This window comes from Notothenia rossii (genome assembly GCF_949606895.1).
Source record: "Notothenia rossii genome assembly, chromosome: 4".
Classification (NCBI taxonomy): domain Eukaryota; kingdom Metazoa; phylum Chordata; class Actinopteri; order Perciformes; family Nototheniidae; genus Notothenia; species Notothenia rossii.
In genome coordinates this window covers 19,484,744-19,498,300 of record NC_136902.1, presented here as the reverse complement: position 1 = coordinate 19,498,300, position 13,557 = coordinate 19,484,744, and the positions used below count along the sequence as shown (strand labels likewise).

Below are 13,557 nucleotides of genomic sequence, written 5' to 3'. Positions count from 1 at the left end.
ACAGTGACTGGTAAAGAGGCTGGGGAGGACAAAGCCAAGAACAGCCAGCTTTTCGCAGGGATGCTAATCGGCAAGGAGCTGGTGAAGTTTCAGATAGACTGTGGAGCTAGCTGAAATGTCATCCCTGTGAATCTATTGAGCCCTGAAACTCAGCTGGAGAGCACTAAGACAGTGCTGGTAATACAACAAGACCAGGCTGCATCCACTAGGCAAGTGCAAGGTGAAGGTGAGAAACCCAAGGAACCAAAAACAGTACCACCTGAAGTTTGAGGTGGTGAATGAGGACTGTAGACTAACACTGTTGGGAAAGAAGGCAAGCGAAGCCATGAAACTCATCAAAGTACAGTATGAGAACATACTAGCTATTGACAGTATTGTCACTGAAGTGAAATCAGCCCACGGTGGTCTACACATGCAACAAATACAGAAGGAGTACAGTGATGTGTTCACAGGTGACGGCTGCCTGGAAGGAGAGTACAAGATCGAGATCGACGAGAGGGTGGAGCCAGTGAAACTCCCCAAACAACGAGTCCCGGTTGCCATGATGACTCCTCTCAAGTCAGAGCTGCAGGATCTACAAAGGAGAGAGATCATCACACCTGTGGAGAAAAGCACAGACTGGATAAGTAGTCTTGTCATAGTGCGGAAACCTAATGGCAAGCCAAGAATATGTATTGATCCAAGACCACTGAACAAGGCTCTAAAGCAGAGCCATTTCCCACTTCCTACCATTGATGACATCCTTCCAGACCTGTCGAGAGCGAAGGTGTTCACAGTCTGTGATGTCAAACATGGCTTTTGGCATGTGAAATTGGAGGAGGAGTCAAGCTATCTAACAACATTTGCTACACCGTTTGGCAGATTTAGGTGGCTCAAGATGCCTATGGGAATCAGCCCAGCACCTGAGATTTTCCAGCGGATACTGACTCAAGCACTGGAGGGTCTGCCAGGCATCTACATCATAGCTGATGACGTATTGATCACAGGAGAAGGTGACACACAAGAAATGGCCTTCAAAGACCATGATGATAAATTGAGACAGTTTCTAAGCAGATGCAGAGAAAAGAATATCAAACTGAATGCAGAGAAATTCAGGTTGAGGCAGCAGGAGGTGCCATATATTGGACACCTGCTGACAGCAGATGGACTGAAAATTGACCCCGAGAAGATCAGGGCAGTGAGAGACATGCCAAGACCAACTGATGTGAAGGGTGTACAGAGACTGATGGGCATGGTAAATTATCTCTCTAAATTCTACAAACACCTGTCAGATGACTGTGAGATTGTGAGACAGCTCACACACAAGGAAAATATGTGGGAATGGACAGAAATGCACAAAGAAGCATTCAGCAGGCTCAAGGACAATATTGCCAAAACACCAGCACTGAAGTACTATGACCCACAAGAGGAACTGACATTGCAGTGTGATGCTTCAGAAACGGGGCTGGGAGCAGCACTGACTCAAAAAGGGAAACCTGTAGCATTCGGGAGCAGAGCACTGAAACCAACCGAAAGGGGCTATGCCCAAATAGAAAAAGAATGTTTAGCTATTGTCTATGGCAGGCATCCTCAAAGTCCGGACTCCGGTCCGGATCCGGACCGAACCACCACTGTCTCTGGACTCTGAGCAAATTATACTTTTCATATGTATTATCTGTATAATCTGTATTATCTGTATTATCTGCGAGACACAACGCCTGCCACAACGCCTGCCTTATCCGTCTGCCACAACGCAACGAGTCAAAATTATCCGCTATGTCTGCAAACAGCGCTCTGGCGACACACACACACACACACACACACACACACACACACTGTTCCACTGTGTGTGTGTGTCTGTCAACGCTTTGGTCCAATCACATTCAGCAGCCCGTCAGCGTTTTTTTCCCCCACCAACAGTCTGCGAATCAGAGGCACAGGAGGGCGGGTCTTCGCGGAATGAAAATGCGTGTGTCGTCTCTTTCAACCTGTCTGAGTCAGCGCGGGAGCTTAAAAAATAAATAAAGTCAGAGCGAGAGTTGACAGCGCATCTAGTTGCATTTAGCTAGTAGTTTCAGCTGTAGCCTAGTGTAGCTAGTAAAGCTAGAAAAATGGCATGTTCAAAGATGACCAATAAAAGAAAAGTCGACAGTGAAAACCGGCAATTCAAAGATGAGTGGACTGCAAAATATGCGTTCATCCTCCCTCCAGCGAGCACCAAACCAATGTGCCTAATATGCCAAGAAACGGTAGCTCTTGTGAAGAGTGGCAATTTGAAACGGCACTATGAAACGAAACATAATTATTTTGAGGCGACCTTCCCTCAAAATTCAGCGGTAAGAACCACAAAAATAAATGGGATGAAATCCTCATATCAAGCTGCAAGCAGGATCCTTGTAACATCTATGTCACAAGGAGAAAAGGCAACTGAGTCCTCACTCAGAGTGGCATGGGTGTTGGCTAAACACAAGAAGCCATTCTCTGATGCAGAAATAATTAAAGAATGCATGACTGAAGTGATGGAGACCATGTTTGAAGGCAAACAAAAAGAGGAAATAACAGCTAAAATTAAGCAAATCCCCCTCTCAGATTCCACAGCAACCAGAAGAACGGAAATACTGGCTGGTGATTTGATTAATCAGCTTTGTGATGGAATCAAAAATGCACAGCGCATTTCCTTAGCTGTGGATGAGTCCACTGACACCACTGACAATGCTCAGTTGCTGGTGTTTGTGAGATTTTATGATGAGGCAAAGGGGGAGTTTGTTGAAGATGTGTTGGGCCTGACGAACCTCAGTGGACACACAAGGGGGGAAGACATTTATAAAGCAGTAATGGGAATGCTGAATGAAAGAGGGATAGATCTAAAGAAAGTGGTGTCAATTGCTACTGATGGAGCTCCAGCCATGATGGGGAGAGAGAGAGGACTGGTTCAGCGCCTGAAAGATCACCACCCTGACCTGATCTCATACCACTGCATAATCCACCAGTCTGTCCTTTGTGCAAGTCTTGGAGAAGTGTACTCTGAAATCATGGCAACAGTGATGAGACTCATAAACTTTTTGAGAGCATCATCTTCACTGCAGCATCGCTTGCTGCGAACATTCCTGACAGAGGTCAATGCAACTTTTGATGATTTGCTCCTGCACAACAACATCAGGTGGCTGAGCAAAGGCAAGGTCCTGGAGCGTTTTTGGTCCATTAGGAAAGAGCTGCAAGTGTTTCTGTCAGAGCAAAAGAGTGCAAAAGCAAAACAGTTCATGGAATTCATGCAAAATGAAGAGAAGATGGAAGCTGTTGCATTTTTGGCTGATATAACATCTCATCTCAATGACCTAAATCTCAAGCTACAGGGCAAGAACAACACAGTGTGTGAGCTGATGTCAGCAGTGCGTGCTTTCCAGAGGAAACTGGAGGTTTTCAAAAGTGACCTACAGGTAAGCCTTTTTAATATTTTCTACCACACACATTTCCTGGATTCCAATGAACACCTTTTTGATACTTTATCATACCCTTTTAAGCAGTGCTCCTTATATTTTTCTTATTTATTTTTTCCTACAGGAGGGACTGCTCCACTTCCCCAAACTTTTGGAACAGACCAAAGGAGACAATCGTCCTCAGAATCATGTTGGATTCCTGGAGAAGCTGATTGAAAACTTCAAGACTCGCTTTGATGACTTCAGATTAGGAAAACAAGTCCTACTGTACATTGAAAACCCATTTCTGGTCAGAAATGTCAGAGAGTTCTCTGCAGAAGCACAACAAATCTTCCCATGGGCCAGTGCTGCTTCTCTGCAAAGTGAGTTGATTGACCTCCAGGAAAACCTTGCACTGAAAGAGGCTGACTGTGACACTCCCACCTTCTGGACAAAGATGGTCACTGCAGCTAATTTCCCTCTCCTGCATAAGATGGCACTTCACATTCTCACAATGTTTGGCTCAACCTACAGGTGTGAGTCTGCATTCTCAACAATGAACATGGTGAAGAACAAGTACCGCAGCCGACTCACCAATGAACACTTGCATCAGTGTGTCCGCCTGGCCATCACGCCTTTTGTGCCAAAGTTCAAAGTCTTGGCAACAGACCAAAGGTGCCACTTCTCTCATTAAGCAACAGTGTTTGACACATGTACAATAGTTCTGGACTTATTTCGACTTTGATTCCTGGGATGGTTTGATTCACTTCGAGACTGTTTTTGCAATCTCGTGTTAAGAATCTTGTTACAATTGTTTAAAAGTTTGAATGACCGTATTAAACGGACCTTTGTCTTATTGAACATTTTCTTTGTGGACCTTTAAGATTTGTATTTGAGTACCCCTGGTCTATGGCATGGAAAAGTTCCATCAATACACGTATGGCCGGAAAGTGACAGTACAGAGTGACCATAAGCCGTTGGAGAACATTGTCAAGAAGCCACTGTTAAGTGCACCAAAGAGACTCCAACGTATGTTGCTCAGACGTCAGAGATATGATTTTGATGTGATTTATGTCCCAGGTCGTAACATGTTACTTGCAGATACATTGAGTAGAGCATACTTACCAGAGAGCTCATCTGCAGGAACAGTGGAAGTTGAGATTGAGACAGTCAATATGGTGGCCTACTTGCCTATCTCTGAAGAGAGACTGAGCACAATCCGCTTTGCTACACAAGGAGACAAAACGCTACAGACACTTAGCAACACCATTCAGAAGGGATGGCCTAAACATAAGAAAGACACACCGATAGATATTATGCACTACTACTCATTCCAGGAGGAACTGAGTATACAGGATGACATCATCTTCAGAGGGGAGAGAGCTGTCATCCCATATTCACTACAAAGGGACATCACCTGCCGGATCCACTCCTCTCACCTGGGTGTGGAGGCATGCCTCAGGCGTGCGAGAGAATGTGTCTACTGGCCGGGAGTGAATGAACAGATAAAAACGTTCATACTGTAGTGAAATGTGACATTTGCAGATCAGTTGACACGAAACAACAAAAAGAGACACTACATCCACATGAGGTACCAGGCAGACCATGGGCCAAGGTTGGTACAGATTTGTTTACCTTTAACGATAAGAACTACCTCATTACAGTGGACTACTATTCCAACTTTTGGGAAGTTGACTACCTACCTGATACAAAGTCAAGTACTGTAATTAGGAAGCTGAAAGCTCACTTTTCCCGTCAGGGGGTTCCGCTTATTCTTTTTTCGGACAATGGGCCCCAGTATTCGTCCCAACAGTTCCAGCGTTTCAGTCAGCTGTGGGAGTTTGAGCAGAAAACTTCGTCTCCTGGATACCCACAGAGCAACGGGAAGGCCGAGTCTGCTGTGAAAACTGCAAAACGACTGATGCTGAAAGCTAAGGCGGCGGGACAGGACCCGTACCTGGCTATGTTGGATCACCGCAACACGCCTACTCAAGGAATGACTACAAGCCCGGCTCAGGGACTCAGGAGGACCAGAACTCTACTACCTGCTCGGGACAGTCTCCTACAACCCGAGGTGAAACAGACAACACAAGAGCGGATTGACAGGCAGGAGAAGCAAGCCACATACTACAACAGGACAGCTAAGGACATGGACATGCTCAAACAGGGAGACCGGGTTAGAGTTCAGCCTTACGAACCACACACGATCTGGAGGACGGCTACTGTGGTGGAGCCTGTTGACCACAGGTCCTACACGGTGCAGCTGGAGAATGGAGGTGTTCTAAGGAGGAATCAACGTCACCTGAGACGGGACCAGGGCACAGTACCGAGTGTGACAGCCCGTACGGTGACTGTTGACACTCACACGACTCCAGAAACTGTTACAACCCCTGACAGAGTCATGTGTGACACACAACAGACTGTGACTACCAGAGCTGGCCGACCAGTTGTTAGGCCACAGTACTTGCAGGACTATGCACACTGATATTGGGTCACTGATGTGATGTGACTCAAGGACTTTGGGGGGGATTTAAAAGAAAAAATGTTGAGTGAAAATTGTATTTCGAAATTTGTATTTAAGAAAAAAATTAATAAGTGATTTTTTACCTACAATTAAAAAGAAAAAGTATGTTACAATAGTTGTTATATGTTTCCACACGGACCCTGTTGAGGGGAACACACACCTGAGCAGGCATGCGGATGAAGCCAGGGTGTAAATGTTATGCTACATTTTATGTAAAAGTGTAATAAAGTGTAAGCAGCTAAAAGTGCTTCAACCGTCCATTCTTGTAATATGAGGGGCAAGAATGAAACAAAAGGGTTTATAATTAGGTTATGAATTAGGTTGTAAACACTTCATTAATCATTAAGAACCATTTATAAACCAGTGCTATACATCAACAAAGGCTCACTATTTGGCAAGATGACTAAGCCTTATATTGGCTTCGTAGCGAGAATCAACTCAGTGAGCAACAGATACCAAGGATTCTGGCTGATGAAGAAGACGAAGTAAGCTAATTAGCCATTATAAGACTTAGCAGTAGCACAGATAAATGTGGTACCCACATATACAACTGCAATGAAAGTAATAAACACAACGCAAATTATCCTTTTCAACTTCAAAGAACACAAATTGGGATATATACATAAACAAATAACTATAAAACAACAATACTGTAGAATAACAACATGAATGCTGTGAATAAACCACAATACACATGTTGAAGCGGTTCGGTGCTGATTACTACTCCCCACCCCTCCGAATATCCGAATGTTCGCTGCTGATTAGGCTACTACCGAATATCCGGAGCCCGAAAAATGGTATTCGGGACAGCCCTGGTGTGTGTGTGTGCAGGGCCGTCCCTCCCGACAGGCCGATCATGCAGGCTGCATGGGGCCTCACATTGCGCAGGGGGCCTCGTGCAGGGGGCCTCGGCTTGTGCGCAGTTCTCAGCGCAACTGCGCTGGCGGAAATTAGTCTGTTAGCTAAGCGTGGTCCATTGTAAATAATAATTTACTAAGATGACATTAAGTACTGTTAATATCTTCACAGAAACTTCAGAAGTTTTTCATTTCACTCCTCCTTTTAGCTGACATTTAATAAATGCAGGTACATTTTTAGCAGCTATTCATACTAAATCAGTTGTCCCTCCCCCTGGTGCCAGGACCAACAGATCCATCTTTAGGCTCAGCAGCCCTGTCCCCCCATAAGGCTTTGCAGTCTTGCCATGCTGTCCATTGAAAGTCAGTTGGCTAGAAAGCTGGACTTCAAGGACTTGATCAGTGACTTTGCCTGTAAGAAGGCTAGGCGTTGGGCTCTTGGTGAGTAAGGCTGAGCCAGGGCTCGTAATAACGGTTAAAGGGCAAGGCTATGGTAACAGTATTGGATCACTACACACAAGATGCTTGATGAAAAAAGACTGAGAACAGGTAATAGGTTCTGATTTAGCACCACCATCAGGCCTTTTCATTTACTTTTCCGTTTTGTTGTCCATTTACACTTTAATACCCGCTTATTTTGTAGTTGGTATGTATATTTAATGAAAAAATCTGCTGCTTATGTTATTTTTTTTGTTATAGCATTTTATAAATGATAATATTTGTGTTAATGTTCACTTTATTTTAATTTAAGAGGTCATGTATATTTAAGTTATATTTATTTGGATTTATGCATTCATGTTGAGAATGTTCCATTCAAAAATGTTATTATTAAAAAGGCATTTACACCATAAAAGATGACTATTGATATCTATTGTCAGGAATGTTAGTCTTATATCAAATAGTGAATTCTACTGCAGCAGAATGTTGCACGTCTGCACAGTGTTATATTTTCACAGCTCAGTGTCAGTACATATTGAGCAGTTAGTATTGGACTACTAGATAGATGCAAGCCTGTACAGGTAGAGTTATTTAAAGCATAAATGAGTAGGTTGGGTTCTGGAGGTGTGGTTGAAGCAATTGTGCTTGGTTGGCGTGGCCTGTGCCTGGTGGTGGGGCCCAATGTGATGTCTTTTCATGGGGCCCAAAGTGTGTGTGTGTGTGTGTGTGTGTGTGTGTGTGTGTGTGTGTGTGTGTGTGTGTGTGTGTGTGTGTGTGTGTGTGTGTGTGTGTGTGTGTGTGTGTGTGTGTGTGTGTGTGTGTGTGTGTGTGTGTGTGTGTGTGTGTGTGTGTGTGTGTGTGTGTGTGTGTGTGTGTGTGTGTGTGTGTGTGTGTGTGTGTGTGTGTGTGTGTGTGTGTGTGTGTGTGTGTGTGTGTGTGTGTGTCCTGGGTCAGTGCCGATCCTGGGTCAGTCATAGACTGCATAAAGGTCAGAGTCCTAAACACTAACTGGGCTCTGAGGACAGGTGTGGCCTCAACCACACACACACCAGTCTGACTCACACTGTAAAGAGACTTATTGCAACAAAGCATCAGCACACAGTTTGACACAAAGCAAAGTTACACAGGTACAAACATACAGGTAAAGTTTGAGCCAACCACATCAGTTGAAATTTCTTACAAAAAAAAAAGCTATTTTATCTTTATTTCTATTTAAAGTATTTATTTGAGCCTTGTGTTGTTCTCAGTTATTTAAACGTTATTGTCTTTTAACCATACTGATTTACATTACCATTAGGCTAATAGTCACTGTGTATTGTTAGCTTAAATGTATCGCAATAGCACAAAAGTATTTGAGGGTGACATTCTGTGTCCAAGCTTCACTAAATGTCACATGTTCTACAGTATCCATTCCTCTCATAACATCGCAGTGACACTTCATGGGAAGAGTCCAGTATCTATAAAGTTTAGAGGAATTTGTGCTGGACTCCACCCACAAGGCTCACTTGTCATATTTGAGGCCCAGTTATCGTAAAGGATGTCATTGTCAAGAATGACAAAAATGTTATTAGGTGAGCTGATTAAGCTTTGTCTTGTAGGAGAACAGTGCAGTGAAACCTTAGAGGAATCAGCAGGGCTTTCACGTTTGTTGTGAAAAATGTAACCAGTTTCTACACTAGGTCAATTTAAATGTAATAATCACATTCAGTTTGCTGTTGTTGGTTTCACACACCTACCATTATTTTAGGATGTGTAAAAGTTTGCAATGTATAAAACATATACAAAATATACCAGAACTGGAATATTTTCAACAGTTTGTTGCAAGTAGGCCTACACTAAACTAACTTTAAAAAAAAATATTAATAATTGGCTGATTCGTCATCCATTTGTCTCATTCTGTATCTGCTCAAATAAATGTCTTTCTAAAGTTTTGTTTCTTTCTCACGCACTCACATATTACAACATCTGACATCTTAAGCCTCCCACTCACATTCCAGCTCTAAAAGAGACACAAGATAAATCCGCTCATCATAAACACTATTTGGAACTTGGAATGATAAATATAAATAGTATCATAAATGTGAAGCAAATCATGTATTTCTAAGTACTGACAAGAGTGCAGCAGTTCTCTTTGAGCCTAAACTGGACACACACACGCACACGCACGCACGCGCGCACACACACACACACACACACACACACACACACACACACACACAGGATCTCGTCCTGCCGTCACCACGAGGAGGCGGGGAAGGTCCACAGTGGAGCCGGGCATGTTCAAACATATCCAGGCAGACCAGCCTACCAACCTCAATGAAGAGTTGTCAGTGGGGCTTGGATTGTATTTATACGCGGACTATAAGAGAAACTGTATTGGCTATTAATATTCATGTCGTAGCTAAAACCGATACGTTTTCCTGGGGGACACCTGACACCGACAAAGTAACGGATGTGTATGTGGGTAAATCTTGAGCCGCATCACTCCTGAGCAGGCTACTGTGTTCCGGCTCTGTCTGAAGATTTCGCCTCAGTGTGGCCATGTCGCTCATCCCGGCCAAAGTGATGCGAGACGGGCTGTTGGAGAAGCGCAGCAGCGGGCTCCTCCAGCTGTGGAAGAAGAAGCGCTGTGTGCTCACCGAGGAAGGGCTGCGGCTGCACAACTGCAGAGGAGGCGGCGGCGGAGGTGGGGATGCTCGTAGCTCGGCGTGGAGCTCCAGAGCCAAGGAACTCCGCTTTGAGCGCATGGCCACGGTGGACTGCGTGGAGCACAAGCGAGGGCTGGTATATTTCACCGTGGTCATGGCCACAGGGAAGGAGATAGACTTTCGATGTCCTCAGGAGGGCACGGCGTGGAACGCGGAGATCGCTTTGGCTCTGGTGCGCTATAAGAACCTGCAGGCCGTGCAGACAGGGAGGAACAGGCACCTGTCCACAGCACACCTGGGCAGCACTGGGGAGGATGAGGAGCTCTGAGCTGGTAACGGTAAGCCTTAATCGGGTGGTGATATAATCAAACGTAGCCAATAATTGGTTATTCTATTCATTACACTATAATAAAGGATTGTCTTTTTGGGGGGGTTGGGCACCACAATCTCCAAAATCGGAATTGCCTTAGGTTCATCAACGTTGTGTCACTGAGATTGGCAGTAAAAAATAAACAAATAAAAGTATCACCTAAACACAACAAGATACACTGCACAAAATACAGTGTTTACCAATTTGCCACCATAACCCCCAAAAAGTCCCCTTTCAGTGCAGCCGCTGACATCACCAATATGTTTTCCATCCTGTGATTGAAGGGGTGCTAGAAACAAACAAGGTGGTGCAGTGATTGAATGGAATGAAAACACCCCCACTCTTGGGTAATGAGGTGCCACATGGCTGAGCAGCACTCAAGCCCTAAGCTAAAGGTTATTTACAAGTACCACTTTAGTGTTTATATGTTCCACTGCAGCTTTGAAGACGTGTCGGTTTTTCCTTACTCTGGTCAACAGCCATACTGCACCACAGTCGTCTTAGGACACAAACCCACTCTCACTTCAGGACATAATAACGATGCAATCTGAGCCTCCAAAATAACATCTGCCTGCCTCTCCCTCACTAGGCAGCCAAGTATTTTTAAACACACACACATGCACCCACACATACACACATTAACTGCCTTCTCTTGTTTGTTTGTAACTAACCTAAAACAAATGGACATGGGGCGATCAGAGGTTAGCAACCAATACATTTTTTTCCTGCTTTCCTGCATACACAGGGAGTGCCATGACATGACAACAGCGTTATTTACTGAAACTAGTGACTGAAAATATAAAATGTTCATGAACTGAGTGTGTAAGTCTGAACTATGAGCTCACAGTCCAGGAATCCACAGCGATGCTTTCTTAAGAGAGCTGCAGTAGTCAAGTGCCCAAATTAACTCAGTAGCCGTGGTAACAGTGCAACATAACTCACTACAAATGCTCTTTGAAGAACACCATCAGCTGCTGCCCCTGTGTCAGATATATAAAGTTAGAATTAAATATTAAAATACACTTTTCTCTTTTCCTCCAGCCTTTCTACGTCATGGTAGTGAACCAATCAGCGTTGAGAATGGTCGAGAATACAAGATCCATCTGATTGATCCTGTGGTGAAAGGCATGATGGGATGTACAATACTGCCATCAGTCAATGTGGATTAAAGGACCAGGAACTGCCGTCACAGACACTCTTCTAGTCTTCTTAAATGTGCTTATTCACGCTGTCTTACAAAGCCTAGGAATCTGATATATTGTAAGCATTGAAAAAACCTCATTGACTGAGGTCCTGCCTAAGGAAAAGATGGCAGACAGAAACTGTGTAGCTGGGACACTTTTTGCCCTTGTGCCTTGATGTTTCCAAATATCTTCCATTTTGGACATCATTTGCCAATGTTTTTCCAACGTTGTTGAAAAAGGAGTCACTTTATTTTTTCAGTGTTGCTTTCGATAGAAACATATCGCTGAGTTACTGGCTTTGAAACTGTTTGTTATAGACTGAACAGATCTGCATGCTATTTCTTAAGTTGAACATGAAGTACAAATATTTTGCTCATATTCATTGCACATTGTATTCTATATATTTGCTGAAGCCATGTACAGTATTACCATACAATCTTAAAAAGATTAAATACATTTGTGTCTGTAATCCTGAAGTCTTTCTATTTTTAAACAATGCTTCAGTTCTCTACACAAGAACATTACAAGAGCTAAACAGTCAGCTGCAATTTATTTGAGGTCAACAACATTAATTGCTAAGCTCATCTGTTTCCAGTTGTGGTGTAACCTTGCTGTTAAAGCCTCTGGAAAAAACCAAACATCCCCAGACACAAACACACATTCTGGGACAGTGCTGTCTTGTGTGTGTGCTGAAGTCAGGACACCTTTTGTTCAAAACAGTATGGAGGACTAATGAGAAGCACAGTTAGCCTGAGGCATGTGCACACAAACATCCACCCACACATACGTAGTCACCTACAGAAGTCTTATGTGCACACCCAGCAGAACATTTAGCATCAGCAGACTCCCATTAGCGAGGCCTAGTACATATTGTTCGTATAGCAGTGTGTATGTGAGTTGTGTGGGGCTCTGGGTCTCTCTCCAGGTCGGGAATAAAGGTTCGATTGTGTAGCGACTTCTCACATTACTGTGGAAAACCCCAGAGCTAGCCACACGGTATGAGTCAGCAAAGGGACCAGGAGCACTGCAAGGATACACCCAGTGATGGATCATTGGTCTAAACTGTTTGTGTGTGTGTGAGTTACTTTATGTGAAGGAGATCTATGGAAGAGTGTGAGGTAGTGGTTATGTGCAATGTGTCCTTAAAGTCCAGTCCTTCAGAGTGTGTGCTCACACTCCTCAGTGGAATGCCCTCTCTAAACATCATAACTTTTTATCCAAGGTGTCTGGTCTTCTCTGCTGATAAACACACAGACATTGACCTGCAATTTTTATAAACAAAGTCCTAGAACATGAGCTTATCTAGAGTTGGATGAGTATTAGTCGGAAAAGGAGACACATTAAGTCAAAAAGACCTTGTAAAAGAGGAAGGTGTGTGTGTGCATACTTCTTAAACAAGGCCCAAAATACAACTTCAAAAATGTTTACCAGTTTTTTCTCAGGCTCTACCAAATGAAGCTGCTGTGTGAGTGTTAAACCACTAGAGGTCTGTCTTTATCCTGCCATGCGAAACAAATCGTTCTACACACTGTTGATTGGGTTTGTGTGTGTGTCTCATGTGCAGGCCGCTGCTTTTTTTATTGATATTTTCTGTCATGTGTATCTAATATGTTTGTATGTTATACTTTAAGTTGTATTCCCTTCAATCCACTGACACATACTTTACAAGATACTGTATAAACCTTACATACCATAACACAGTGTGAAATGCATCTTCCTTTTTCTTTTCTTATAAGATTATTGGAGTTTTGTTGGACCCTGATCTGTGTGTCTCTTAGATGCAACAAATCCAACAGTTTTTTTTTTTCGAGTGGCCACATTGTATTGGCACAACAAAGTACAATTAACAATGAGAATATGGAAATTGTTCACTGCCCCACACTAAAACACGGAAAGCTATCATGACATGTGTAGCACAATTGAAGTAGGAAAAAAAAGAAAACATCACAAAGTGGCCATAGGCTACGCCCTTGAACTAAAAACCCAAACAAATGAATAAATCCACCATAATGGCATTGAAATATCAAAATCTAGGGTTAATCAAATTATGATTTAATATTCAATTTGATTTCATTTGTGAATTTGACTATTAGATAAATCATGAGCATTTAGTTTGGTCTGTTCTACCTCTATGTCGGCCT

At 43.4% G+C, this 13,557-nt stretch overlaps 2 protein-coding genes across 2 annotated transcripts; both read left to right on the top strand.

Moving 5' to 3' along the window:
* Positions 1-1,800: 1,800 nt before the first annotated feature.
* LOC307034633 (SCAN domain-containing protein 3-like) lies at positions 1,801-4,256 on the top strand. The gene is made up of 2 exons (XM_079673458.1): positions 1,801-3,416; positions 3,541-4,256. Exons 1-2 carry the CDS (start codon positions 2,091-2,093, stop codon positions 4,087-4,089), a joined length of 1,875 nt encoding a protein of 624 aa, XP_079529584.1. The 5' UTR covers positions 1,801-2,090; the 3' UTR covers positions 4,090-4,256.
* Positions 4,257-9,433: 5,177 nt separating this feature from the next.
* On the top strand, positions 9,434-11,885 carry phlda3 (pleckstrin homology-like domain, family A, member 3). The gene is made up of 2 exons (XM_079677911.1): positions 9,434-10,200; positions 11,274-11,885. The coding sequence occupies exon 1, from the start codon at positions 9,756-9,758 to the stop codon at positions 10,188-10,190; it is 435 nt and encodes a 144-aa protein (XP_079534037.1). The 5' UTR covers positions 9,434-9,755; the 3' UTR covers positions 10,191-10,200; positions 11,274-11,885.
* Positions 11,886-13,557: the final 1,672 nt, after the last annotated feature.